We start from the raw sequence: 13644 nt of genomic DNA on the forward strand, positions 1-13644 counted from the left end.
AGGAGCCGCCCTGGGCTTGTTTCGCTCAGGCGCTTACAACCTTAGTGGGCCATTTAGCTCCACAGCCCGCGTTTACACAGATGGGTTTGTCCCAGCAGTCAGTGGTGTCGTCACCCATGCAGGGTTTCCCAAGACAATTGGTGGTACCCTGCAGTCTCCCTATTTCCCCTCTCCCGGTTTCTCAGGAGCCGGCGTGGGTTAACTCCCTGACGAGTGCGGTACAGCACTTGTCGGATGTGTTGCAGGGGGAGACTGTGATGCGGCCACATAAACGGCCGGGGGCGTCTCTGTCGGCTCCTTATGAGGATGACGAAGGAACGTCTGATGATGGGGAGATTCTGGATCCTTACGATCAGGAACCTCTCCATACTAAGGACGCTGATGCTAGGTCCAAGGTATATATTCCTGGACTTATTCGAGCAGTCCGCACAGCCTTGGTGATTGAGACGAAGTTACCCCAGCTGCTAAATCCAAGTATGCCTTTTTTAAGGATGTGAAGGGTGACGCCACAGTCTTTCCTCTTTCGGGCCAGTTAATGGACCATTTAGAGGAGGCGTGGAAACAGCCTGGCAAGCGATACCAGCCGCAGAGGCGCCTGGCAGTGGCTTATCCGTTCGGATAATTATTTTACTAAGTGGGAATCCCCTGCACAGGTGGATTCTCATGCGACACGTCTTGTCCGTAGTGCCACATTGCCAATACCATCCATGTCCTCCCTTAAGGATGCTACGGACCGCAAGGTGGAGATCTGCCTGAAGTCCGCTTATTCCCTTGCGGGGGGGCAGCGCGGCCGGCTATGGCCATTTGCTGGGTTGCCAGAGCGATGGAGCGCTGGGCGGATTCATTGGAGGTGTCCTTTGATTCCGACTGTCCGGCCGAACAAACGGAGTTGATTGGTAATCTCCGTGATTCGGCCACTTATATCAACGAGGCGGCCTTAGACATTAGTACACTGGTGTCTCGAATTTCTTCAGCAGCGGTGGCTGTTCGTCACACCTTGTGGTTGCGATCCTGGAAGGCGGACGCTGACTCCAAAAAGGGTTTGGAGACGTTGCCCTTTAACGGAGAAGTTCTCTTCAGTCCAGATCTGGACAAGATTGTGGCCACGCTGGCGGCAGCCAAATCGGCATGTCTCCCGTCGGCCGTGGCTCCTTCTGGTTCAGGACCATCGTCCTTTCGGTCTTATAGGGCCCAGGGCAGGCCCAAAGCACAGTATTTTCCCCGACAGGCTGGTCCCAAAAAATCGGCCAAGCCCCGGAAGCAGGCATGGAGTACCAGACGTCCGGCCCCTAAGCCTGATGACAAGCCTGCAGCCTGACGGTCCGGGCCCTCCCGTTGGGGATCCCAAAGTGGGAGGCCGCCTGCTGCAGTTCGCCCGGTGTTGGTCGGTCACCACGACAGACACTTGGGTTCTCGAGGTGGTCTCCCATGGGTACGCCCTCTCGTTCCGGCACAGACCCCCGGCTCGATTCTTCACCACGGGTCTACCATCAGACCGGAACAAGGCCACGGAGCTGCGGAAGGTCTTGCACACTATGCTCCAGGCTGGAGTTATAGTGCCTGTTCCATTCTCCCAGAGGGGCCAGGGTTTCTATTCAAATCTTTTTTTGGTGCAGAAACCCAATGGGTCGTATCGTCCGATTCTCAACCTCAAGGCTCTCAACAAGTCTTTGCGGGTGCCGAAGTTTCGGATGGAGATCCTACGGTCCATCATTCTGGCGCTGGAACCTGGGGGACTACATGGTGTCATTGGACATACAGGACGCTTACCTGCATGTCCCTATTCTTTTGCGCCATCAACAGTTCCTCAGGTTTGCAGTCCGCAGCGACCATTTTCAGTTTCGGGCGTTACCTTTTGGCCTGGCGACAGCACCGGGTGTGTTCACCAAGGTGATGGCGGTCATGGCGGCTTCTCTGCGGCTGCAGGGAGTCCGCATGTTGCCGTACTTGGACGACCTGTTATTAGTGGCAGGATCTCCAGAGCTCCTTCTACGCCACTTGGACCTGACCATTGCGCTGCTGCAATGGCACGGCTGGTTAATCAACTGGCAGAAGTCCACTCTAATCCTGTCTCGGCGGATTCTGCACCTCGGAGCCTTATTGGACTCGGGACAGCAAAGGATCTTTGTGACGGAGGAAAAGAACTCTGCTTTACAGTCGAGGGTGCGCAGTTGTCTGCACAGCCGCCGGGTGTCTCTACACTCGGCGATGAGGTTACTGGGTTCCATGGTATCGGTGTTCGACATAGTGGAATATGCCCAGTTTCACTCCAGACCTCTGCAGCACCTGATCCTGTCCAAGTGGAACGGGCTGCCTCAGTCTCTAAAGTCCCAGACGATAGTGCTCACCCCGGAGGTTCGCCTGTCCCTTGCCTGGTGGTTGCAGACGACCCATCTCAGCAAGGGACGTCCGTTCTGGGTACCAAATTGGGTCCTGTTGACAAAGGACGCCAGTCTTCGGGGCTGGGGAGCAGTTTCGGGTCCACACTTGTTTCAGTGCAGGTTGACACTGGCAGAAGCGGAACTTCCGATAAATATCTTGGAACTCCGTGCGGTCTTCAATGCTCTCCAGCAGGCACATCGGGTTCTCCAGGGTCGTCCGGTGCAGGTCCAGTCGGACAACGCTACCACCGTGGCCTACATAAACAGGCAAGGAGGAACCCGAAGTCGGGCGGCTCTCGTAGAGGTGTCTCGGATCCTGGTATGGGCGGAGCTCAATCTTCCGGCCATATCAGCGGTCTTGATCCCGGGAGTGCTAAATTGGGAGGCTGACTTTCTAAGTCGCCAGGACGTTCATCCAGGGGAATGGTCCCTGCACCCGGACGTTTTTCAACTGCTGGTGGACAGGTGGGGTCTTCCAGAGATCGACCTCATGGCGTCCCGGCACAACAACAAGTTGCCGGTGTACGGGTCTCGCACAAGAGACGAAGAGGCGTCTCTGGTAGATGCTCTGTCCGTCCGGTGGACGTTCCGGTTCGCATACCTGTTTCCTCCGGTTTCCCTTCTTCCAAGGGTAATCCGAAAATTCAAACAGGAAGGAGGGACGCTCCTATTGATAGCTCCCGCGTGGCCCAGACGGCACTGGTTCTCAGACCTTCAGGGTCTGTCCGTGGACAGTCCTCTGCGGTTGCCGCTACGACCGGACCTTCTATCGCAGGGTCCTTGTCTTCACCCAGACCTGGCTCGGCTGTCTTTGACGGCGTGGCTGTTGAGACAGCCATGTTGAGGTCCAGGGGGTTTTCCAGCTCTGTGGTGCGTACCATGTTGCGAGCTCGGAAACCGTCGTCCGCGAGGATATACCATCGCGTGTGGCATACGTTCTTCCAATGGTGTCGACCGAGAGGTTATGCACCGCGGGAGTTTCGTCTGTCTAGGATACTTGCCTTCCTACAAGCGGGACTAGATCATGGGCTTCGCCTTGCCTCTTTGAAGGTACAGGTTTCGGCCCTGTCTGTCTGGTTTCACCGTAGGATTGCTACAATCCCGGATGTGCGCACCTTTATGCAGGGTGTTCTCCGCATTCAGCCGCCCTTTGTTCCACCTGTGGCGCCTTGGGATTTGGCTGTGGTCCTGAGGGCTCTCCAGGGACCGCCGTTTGTACCACTGGGCTCAGTGGATCTTAAATGGCTACCAGCTAAGACTGTTTTCCTTCTGGCCATAGCTTCGGCCAGACGTGTTTCTGATTTAGGGGCTCTCTCTTGTAGACCCCTTTCTTGATTTTTCATGGGAACAGGGCAGTGCTCCGCACTCGGCCTGAATTTCTTCCCAAAGTTGTTTCCCAGTTTCATGTTAACGAGGAAATTGTTGTTCTGGCCTTTAACTCACCTGGTCTTTCAGTGGGTGAGGCCACTTTGGATGTTGTGCGGGCCTGAAGGACTTATGTTGACCGCACTTCTTCGTTTAGGAAGTCGGACGCCTTGTTTGTCCTCTATGGCTTCCGTAAAAAGGGTTGGCCTGCTTCAAAGCAAACTTTGGCAGCCTGGATCCGTATGGATATTTCTGAAGCTTATCTTCATGAAAGTCTGCCGGTTCCTCCTTCTTTGAAGGCTCATTCCACTAGGTCTGTGGGTCCTTCGTGGGCAGCTCGACGTGGTGCCTCTGCAGTCCAGATCTGCAAGGCTGCTACGTGGTCCTCTGTCCATACCTTCGTGAGGTATTACAGGTTTGACACCTTCGCCTCTCAGGATTCTTCCTTCGGGCGGCGGCTTCTCCTTTCAGCACAGGAGCGTCCCCACCCTTAAAGGATACTGCTTTGGGACATCCCCAAGGTATCCTGTGGATACCCTATGGACCCTGAAGTAGAAAAACTGAGATATGGTAAGAACTTACCTTTGTTATCTCTATTTCTACGAAGTCCATAGGGTTCCACAGGACTCCCGCCCTGTCGCACCTGTGCTGCAGATGGGCTTTGTTCTGGTCACCGGTTTTTCCGTCTCCCTCTGGTGAGAGTGTGACTCTTGTGTGTATCCAGATCTTCTTTCTCTCTCTTCCTTCTCCTCCTCCGGCCTATGGCTTGGTAACTAACTGAGGTGCCTTGGCTCGGGGGCGGGGTATAGGAGGGGGACCCTAGTGCATCCTGGGAAGCTGAAAGCTTAACTCTATGGTGCCCGATGACTGACGTCACACCTATACCCCAAGGTATCCTGTGGAACCCTATGGACTTCGTAGAAATAGAGATAACAAAGGTAAGTTCTTACCATATCTCATATTTTTTTTTAATATGTGTGTTTTGTACAATTGTTTACAGTTCCATGTTCTATTTTCCATCAGATAAGAAGCAAAGTAATCTGCATTTCTCCATTATTTAGGGAACTTTAAATAGAAAGCTAGTGACTATTTGCAGCCCTTGTAGAGACAATTAACCTGATGATTTAAATCTTCTAGAGATAGTCTCCTTTCACAGTAAACTGTTCATTTACTGATAACCGTGCTTAATGAAATACTATTACACAATATTACCTTTTAACTTACTTAAAAGAAAATGTAAGATGAGTCAGTAGCGTTTACATGAGAATTGAGCTCCAAAAATAGAAACAAGTCACTCACAATCCAATGCTGTGACATGCAATGTCATTAGTGTCACATTTTCACTGACCACTGGTTTTATCTTTGATTTACTGTCAGTAATTATTGTTACTGTCAGTAAATTTACATGCTGTTGGCTCCCCGGACTTGACGAAGACAATAGGAAGGAAGGTGCTCAGGTTGTGTACAGAAAAATTGCTTTACATTAACTAATTAAAATTTTTAAACCATAAGTGGTGACAATAACTTATTGCCAAAACCAGCGAAGAATAGCATATTACCTAGAGTGTAACCATTTTGTGTCTTAATTGATGTTGTCTAGGTTTACTTTACTTTGTATGGTCTGCCAACTTGTCATAAGCACAAATGATTTCTGACATTTGTCAGCCTTACCCCACAAGTTGTTCCGTTTGCAATAGGGGTGAAAATATAACACGGCTAAAGGTGTAACTTTTCCTCCAGGTGTGAAACTGCTGTCTGTGACCATTGAGTGATCTACAGGTTCCAAACGACCTACATCTAAATCACAATTTCCTCTTTTTGGTTCACCCTCTTTTTGACATTTAGTAATTTTTTTTCTATGATGGATCTTACTACTACTCACGTTGCTATTTTTACTTTTTTAGATTTCTTTTAACTTTTTGTGCAGCTTTCCATGTACTTGTATGCTGCACCTACGCAGCTATCGCTTTGTCGCGAATGATGCACAGGCGTAAATTGTTAAAGGGACCACTGGTCTTTTATGGAAAAAAGGCATATAGGGGTGATTGAAGGTCCAACGGTATTGCTATCGCAGCTACTACCATGGTAGTACCTGCAACAGCACTATTATGGTGATGCAGCAGGAGGCATCACGCCTCCTGTATACATTAATGTTCCGAGCTGCGTCCATGGATGCAGGATCAGAACATCTGCGTGATCCTCTGTTGGCTGAGTGTCCATGGGGTCACTCAAACCGGCGAATGCAGTTATTCAAGAGGTCAGGAAATCTTCATCAGCCAACAGATATCCTGGCCTCTTCCCTCCCCCACCAACGGCAGCAACACGCCTCCATTTGGAGAAACTGAGGCCGTCGCCTCCCCGTCGCTGCCCAAAAACTGCAGCAGACTGTCAATCACTGACAATCTGTTGACGCTCTGTGTGCAAACACAGAGGACCCAATTCTCATCTAAACGCTACTGACTACGTTTCAGTTTAAGAAAGGTAAATAGTAATATTAATAATTTTGAAAGAGAGTACCTTTTCAGAGTGTTTTTAGGGTGTTTTAAGGGTGTTACACTGAATAAACGTTAATGTTATGATGGTGACCACTTTAGCTTAATAGAACCTCTGAATAGAAGTTTAATAGACCCTGTGTCATTAAATTATTGGATTGCAATGAGTATGACTATGCCCTTTAAAATTCCTATTTTAGCACTAGTTAAGTACATATTTAACTTTTACTAATGTAGTTGCAAGGATTACATATAGGAGCATATTCAATTGGGGACGAGGTTTAGCGAGGTAAAAACCTTTTGCACAATTGTGGAATACCACGGCTATCCGCGCTCCCAATACCAGCGGTATTCAATAAAAAAAAATGCACACTGAGTTTTCAGCACTAAAAAGCCCATGGTGCAATAAAACCCCCCCCAAAAAAAACTACTTACTGATCGTTGGTCTCCGGTGGTCTCCACGGCTCCCGGTTATCTCCCCTCCATCTTTGCACTGGGGAGGGGGTTGCTTGGACGCGAGGTGGCTGCTGGGAGACACACAGGGGGGACACACAGACACGCACATACACACACACAAACACTTACACTCACACATAATTACACACACAGACACGAAAGGTGAGTATTTACTAAGTAAGCTAATTGGAAGCTTCCAATTGCTTAATTAGTCATCAGGAGGGGTGCCGCTGGGGTTTCAGAGCATTTCTTGCCCATTTTTCCTAAAAAAAAATATGGATTTTAGGAATAATTGGTCGTGCTCTGGAGGAGCTAAAGAAAAAAAAAAAAAAAACCTCCCGATGCTCAAAAAAGCCCTGCACCTAATTGAATAGCAAAAATCCTGCACCTGCAGAAAAAACACAGAAGGTATGGGATTTTTGCTATTCTCGCACCTAATTGAATACCCCCCCCACCATAATGTCACATTCTTAACTCCATTGTAAGATAATATTGACACATACATGGATCAAGACTGAATTTTAGACTTGGCTCTAAATTCACTGTGCAGCACTTTTCAAAGCCGCTGTTGCTTCTGCGGTTTTAAAGAGGCAATTATATTCAATGCAATAAAATGCCTGGTTTATGTATTGAATATAATTGTCCCTTTACATTCAAGGGAGAAACCGCTGCAGACACGACGGCTTTGAAATGTGCTGCATAGTAAATTTAGCTCGCAGTCAGTATAAAGCCTGGTGTGAGTACTGTTTTACATTTTTACCTCCAACCGGCAGCACCTTTCTCCTAACATTGCCACCAGTAACAAAAGGCTGACATGACCTACAGATGTGTCCACATACATCTAGCCTCCTTGTGCGTTAAACAGCCCATCTAATCGCGCTATGGCGTTACTCAGTAGTGCCTAGCGTCTTTTCGTGCGACTTTTTACATTCAAATGCGTCTTACTCGCACAGCTTTTTGCTGTGTGAAACTGCGGGTGTATTTGTACGCGAAACGCTACGTTACAGTGTTTTAGGCGCTGAGACTGTTACGTAGCATTTCGCATGCAGATGCAGTCGCACACAGAAAATAAGCATGCCACATATAATTTTACTCAGCAGAAGATACTTCTATACATCCTATTCACATCGCAGTGCGAATAAGACACATTTGAAGGTGTATAGTCGCTAGAAAATATGCTTGGTGCTACCGAGTCACACAGCTCTCACGCATTGTGTAACGCGACTTGTAGTGCACACAGGATAGATGTACAGTCAGGTGCATAAATATTGGGACATTGACATGATTTTCATATTTTGGCCTCTATTCACCACCACAATGGATTTGAAATGAAACAAACAAGATGTGCTTTAACTGCAGACTTTCAGATTTAATTTGAGGCTATTTACATCCAAATCAGGTGAACGGTGTAGGAATTACAACGGTTTCTATATGTGCCTCCCACTTTTTAAGGGGCCAAAAGTAATGGGACAAACTAAACAATCCTAAATCTAACTTTCACTTTGTAATACTTTGTTGCAAATCCTTTGCAGTCATTTACAGCCTGAAGTCTGGAACGCATAGACATCACCATACGCTGGGTTTCATCCCTGGTGATGCTCTGCCAGGCCTCTACTGGAAATGTTTTCAGTTCCTGCTTGTTCTTGGGGCATTTTCCCTTCAGTTTTGTCTTCATCAAGTGAAATGCATGCTCAATCGGATTCAGGTCAGGGGATTGACTTGGCCATTGCATAACATTCCACTTTTTAGCCTTAAAAAACTCTTTGGTTGCTTTTGCAGTATGCTACGGGTCATTGTCCATCTGCACTGTGAAGCGCCGTCCAATGAGTTCTGAAGCATTTGACTGAATATGAGCATATAATATTGCCCTAAACACTTTAGAATTCATTCTGCTGCTTTTGTCAGCAGTCACATCATCAATAAATACAAGGGCACCAGTTCCATTGGCAGCCATACATGCCCACGCCATGACACTACCACCACCATGCTTCACTGATGAGGTGGCATGTTTTAGATCATAAGCCGTTCCTTTCCTTCTCCATACTCTTCTCTTCCCATCACTCTGGTACAAGTTGATCTTTGTCTCACCTGTCCATAGGATGTTGTTCCAGAACTGTAATGGCTTTTTTAGATGTTGTTTGGCAAACTCTAATCTGGTCTTCCTGTTTTTGAGGCTCACCAATGGTTTACATCTTGTGGTGAACCCTCTACAGTCAGGTGCAGAAATATTGGGACATTGACAGAATTTTCATATTTTGGCCTCTATTCACCACCACAATGGCTTTGAAATGAAACAAACAACTGCCTGCAAATGACTTGCAACAAAGTATTAAAAAGTGAAAGTTAGATTTAGGATTGTTTAGTTTGTCCCATTACTTTTGGCCCCTTAAAAAGTGTGAGGCACATATAGAAACAGTTGTAATTCCTACACCGTTCACCTGATTTGGATGTAATTACCCTCAAATTAAATCTGAAAGTCTGCAGTTAAAGCACATCTTGTTTGTTTCATTTCAAAGCCATTGTGGTGGCCAAAATCTGAAAATTCTGTCAATTTCCCAATATTTATGCACCTGACTGTATATTCACTCTTGTGAAGTCTTCTCTTGATTGTTGACTTTGACACATATACACCTACCTCCTGGAGAGTGTTCTTGATTTGGCCAACTGTTGTGAAGGGGTTTTTCTTCACCAGGGAAATAATTCTTCTGTCATCCACCACAGTTGTTTTACGTGGTCTTCCGGGTCTTTTGGTGTTGCTGAGCTCTCCGGTGCGTTTTTCTTTTTAAGAATGTTCCAAAAAGTTGATTTGGCCACACCTAATGTTTTTGCTATCTCTCTGATGGGTTTATTTTGATTTTTCAGCCTAATGATGGCTTGCTTCACTGATAGTAACAGCTCTTTGGATCCCATATCGGGAATCGACAGCAACTGATTGCAAATGCAAGTGTCACACCTAGAATCAACTCCAGACCTTTTACCTGCTTAATTGATAATGAAATAACGAGGGAATAGCCCACACCTGTCCATGAAATAGCCTTTCAGTTGATAGTCCCATTACTTTTGGCCCCTTAAAAAGTGGGAGGCACATATAGAAACCGTTGTAATTCCTACACCGTTCACCTGATTTGGATGTAATAACCCTCAAATTACATCTGAAAGTCTTTAGTTAAAGCTCATCTTGTCTGTTTCATTTCAAAGCCATTGTGGTGGTGAATAGAGGCCAAAATATGAAAATTCTGTCAGTGTCCCAATATTTATGCACCTGACTGTATGTGGACACATCTGTATCTTTATTTTATTCAGATGTTGTGATAAGTTACATTGTTTGAGCGTTACTAATGAGTGCTTTTAACTTTAGCCAACAGATCGCCCAAGAATAAGTCCTCAAGTTTCCCTATATCTTTTGTCTCAGGTAAGCTGTAATGTACATTTAGGGTGTGTTTGTGACAACTAGTAAAAGACATTTGTTATGTAAAGTATAGCCTCTGATGTGGAACCCTCATCTTTATAGACAAGGTATGAATCTATTCCTTTGCAAAAAGTGTGAAATCGATAAAACACCCTGTAATATACCCTGTATGGCTGTTTTCTGTTCCCGCCACTCTCTATGGCTTTGTTTCTTGTGCCTGAAACTTGGTATAAATATATTTTGTTGCATAAAAGAAATGTACAGGGCCATCACTAGTATGCCCTTTTTTGTGAAGATTTCCATAATGATTTCCATCAAATAAAATAGATAAGTGAAAAGGGCTAACTGTAAAGGGACACCTGATTTTGGTCATTTTCTTAATGTCTTGACCCAAGCTTCTAAAGATTAAAGGCGCATACACACTGGACGATAACTGTGTATGATATAAACTATATCGTTGAACGGTATTTCGTTCAGTGTGTATGCAGTAAACGATATCCCCAGTCATCTGAACATGCAGCTCAATCTGGGGAATTCGTTAGCTCCTCGGCTGTCATTCGTCGTTGCCTGCATCGGCAAATGTGTATGCACTTACCAATTCCGGCACCCATGCCGCTATTGATGTCGCTCACTGGACACACCAGATTGTGCAGTTTTGTACGGACCGCCCAATATATCGTGCCATCGCTGGGTACAAACATCGTCTAGTGCAGGGGTAGCCAACCCAGAAGGGCAAAAGCTCGCTTGATCTATGAATACAGACCGTGAAAGCGTGGCCTCACGATCCTTCTGACTTTTTGGGATTTAAGCAGGAGGTGTCAGAAAAGTTACCAGTCAAGTCAAGAGCTACTAACAGTTCACGTTTTCCAGTTCACCTAGTTGGTGCACAGGTGTGTTCATTACTCACTAACACATTTGAAAAGACCCACAGATGGAGCTAATTATTTCACTTGTGATTCTGTGAGGAGACCTGGAAAATATGCACTGTTGGTAGCTCACGAGGACCAGGGTTGGCTATCCCTGGTCTAGTCTGTACCCGGCTTTAAACTGTTTGAGTATGTCCATGGTGTGTGTATTACATGGATTGATCATCACCCTTTCTGTAAAAATGTTCTTCCATTGTTACCTTTCAGCCTTCCAACAGTTTGTGTGTGTGTCCCTGCTCTACAAATCTGTTTGTTTTTAATTCCAATACATTTTTGATTTGATATTTTATGTTTTCACCATATTGGCTCTGCCCCCCCTCTCCTGTAAGGTGAATATGTTCAGCATTTCCAGCCTTCCCTGATAAGATATGTTAAGCAGCCCATGCACTATTTTATAAAGGTCTTCTCTGAAATAATTTTTATATTCAGTAATACCGGTTTGGAGTCAGGGCCTCTACAGCTATAATGCTTGTTTACCCATGAAGGTATACCTGCCCCAGATGTATACTTGCCCCAGATGCTTTCTATATTAAGGTTCTTTTTCTGTATTATATGGATTATGTGTACCTGTGTATAAGTATATAATAATAGTGTGTGTCCCACTAATATGGTTCAGTGCAATGAGCAATGCAGGTGAGGTGTTCATGAGTCATTTTATTTAAATAAATCAGTCAATCATACTGTTTTAGGAGTGATGTTTTTTTTGAGGGGGGGTGATATTTATGCAGTACTGTCCCTTGTTCCATATTATACACAAGGATGCAATTCCATTTACAGGTACTGTATATGGCCTGATTCAGAGTTGTACGCAATGCCGATGTTTACAGATCTGAGCAATTATCAGTAAACTGTGCATGCGTCAAGGTACATTACCGTAGTTGTATGCAGCAACGTTTTACTCGCTGTGTGATTGACAGTCAGGGAGCGTTTGGGGGAGGTAACGGGGAGCGATGGAACCCAGACAATTCATGGCATCACACTCTGCATCTGCGATCCCGTACGCAAGAAATATGGCTTCGGCATCTGTTCCCATTGCCTTTTTGCGGGACCACAGACTCACTCAGGACTCTGATAATTGATTGATCTGCAACCGATGCTGCATCTTTGTACTCGGATGCTTGCCTTTGCAAATCTGCCGGTGAGTGGCTCAATACGTTTCCTGATTCAGAGTCTTGGAAGTAGAGAGACTGGGCAAGCATCGGAGGTGTACGCAAGCCATTGGGCCCACAGTGCATTAGACCGCTACAGCCTGGCGATGCCCGATCCCCACAGCAGGGACAGCGCTGTCCCTGCCGGCTCCAGTGCTACACGCGGGATCTCGCGATACTTGCGAGATCCTGCGCATGCTCAGTGGAGCCAGCCTTGACTAAGACACCACGCATCAGCACTAGGCTGACGCGCTATGGTCTCTAGCGGTGATCGCCGGAGGGGGGAGTTAACGCTCCTCGCTCTGGCCGATGAGATGTTCATACATCTCATCGTTAGTGCTTTTTGCTTCGCCTCAGTAAAGACGTAACGTGCCGCTATAATACGTCTCCCCGTGTGTGTCTTAGGTACTAAAGTACACATTTTTATTACAAGTACAAATCGCATTCTCCTTCTCCTGACACTTTCTGGAAGTAAGCTTTTTTTTTTTTTTTTAAACCTTTCATTTTTATTTGTAGTTTGCATTTGATACAATGCCAGATATTTCCAGCTCTCCTAGATCATCTTCATTGTGTACATACATACACATACAATTTCAACAATAACAGTATTCAATATATACTGCTTGACTCAAAATTCAGGTATATTTGTATCCATTATTCATCCCTACTCCTTAACCCTTAACACATGGGACTTTATTGATCTTTGCATTACTGGAATGGCTTTCAGCATTTGGAGTCCATCCCAATCAAAGCTTTGCCTTAAAATAAATAAATGGGCTTTGTCCTGACGCCCTCCAAGCATTTAAGTTTCTACTGAAATTGACCTTATAAACCTTTGAAGAAGCGATGCTTGCTGGCAAATTAGGACATTTCAGCAGATCCGCTGAATAATGTACTACAAGGCAACCTAAACCCTTTTAAATTGCATTCACGAGAAAAGGAAATAAAATAAATAAGCTGACTGCAGTGTCCTTATTTCGTCCTTAGCAGTAAGGTACTTGAGTATGTGACACAGGATATATTAGGAAGTCTTCAGTGTTTTGTGGTCCTTTATTTTCCACTCTGACACCTATTATAACAGAAAAGAGTTTGTCCTCCCCACCTTTTTTCCTTTATCTTACATGTCACTGCATTTTTCTCACGCCACAGGTACTGTGTGTGTGTATAAACAGTGTGTGTATGTTTATATGTATATATGTGTGTGTGTATATATATATATATATATATATATATATATAAATAAATATATATGTGTGTATGTATGTATATGTGTGTGTGTGTGTGTATATACTAAGTGCTGCTCTATATAGATTTATATATTTATCTTAACTAAAAATACACATGGAAGATAAAACTGCATTTAGTCTGGTGCTTGGCTCTAGTCAATGGTCATTACTTCACATGTGTGCTTGATGATCCAATGCAGGGCCGGATTAAGGCTTGTGGGGGCCCCGGGGCAACTAAGTT

The 13644-nt window shown here is 45.6% G+C and overlaps 1 protein-coding gene across 6 annotated transcripts in view; it reads left to right on the forward strand.

Moving 5' to 3' along the window:
* CLEC16A (C-type lectin domain containing 16A) overlaps nt 1-13644 on the forward strand; it is a 437038-nt gene that overhangs the window by 77766 nt on the left and 345628 nt on the right. For all 6 annotated transcript variants that reach the window (XM_088466918.1, XM_088466921.1, XM_088466922.1 and 3 more), the window contains exon 8: nt 10053-10106. In XM_088466918.1, coding sequence (XP_088323044.1) covers nt 10053-10106 — 54 coding nt within the window. The remainder of the gene's footprint in view (nt 1-10052; nt 10107-13644) is intronic.

The sequence above is a fragment of the Taudactylus pleione genome, unplaced genomic scaffold (assembly GCF_031769625.1).
Source record: "Taudactylus pleione unplaced genomic scaffold, aTauple2 ptg000066l, whole genome shotgun sequence".
Taxonomy (NCBI): Eukaryota; Metazoa; Chordata; class Amphibia; order Anura; family Myobatrachidae; genus Taudactylus; species Taudactylus pleione.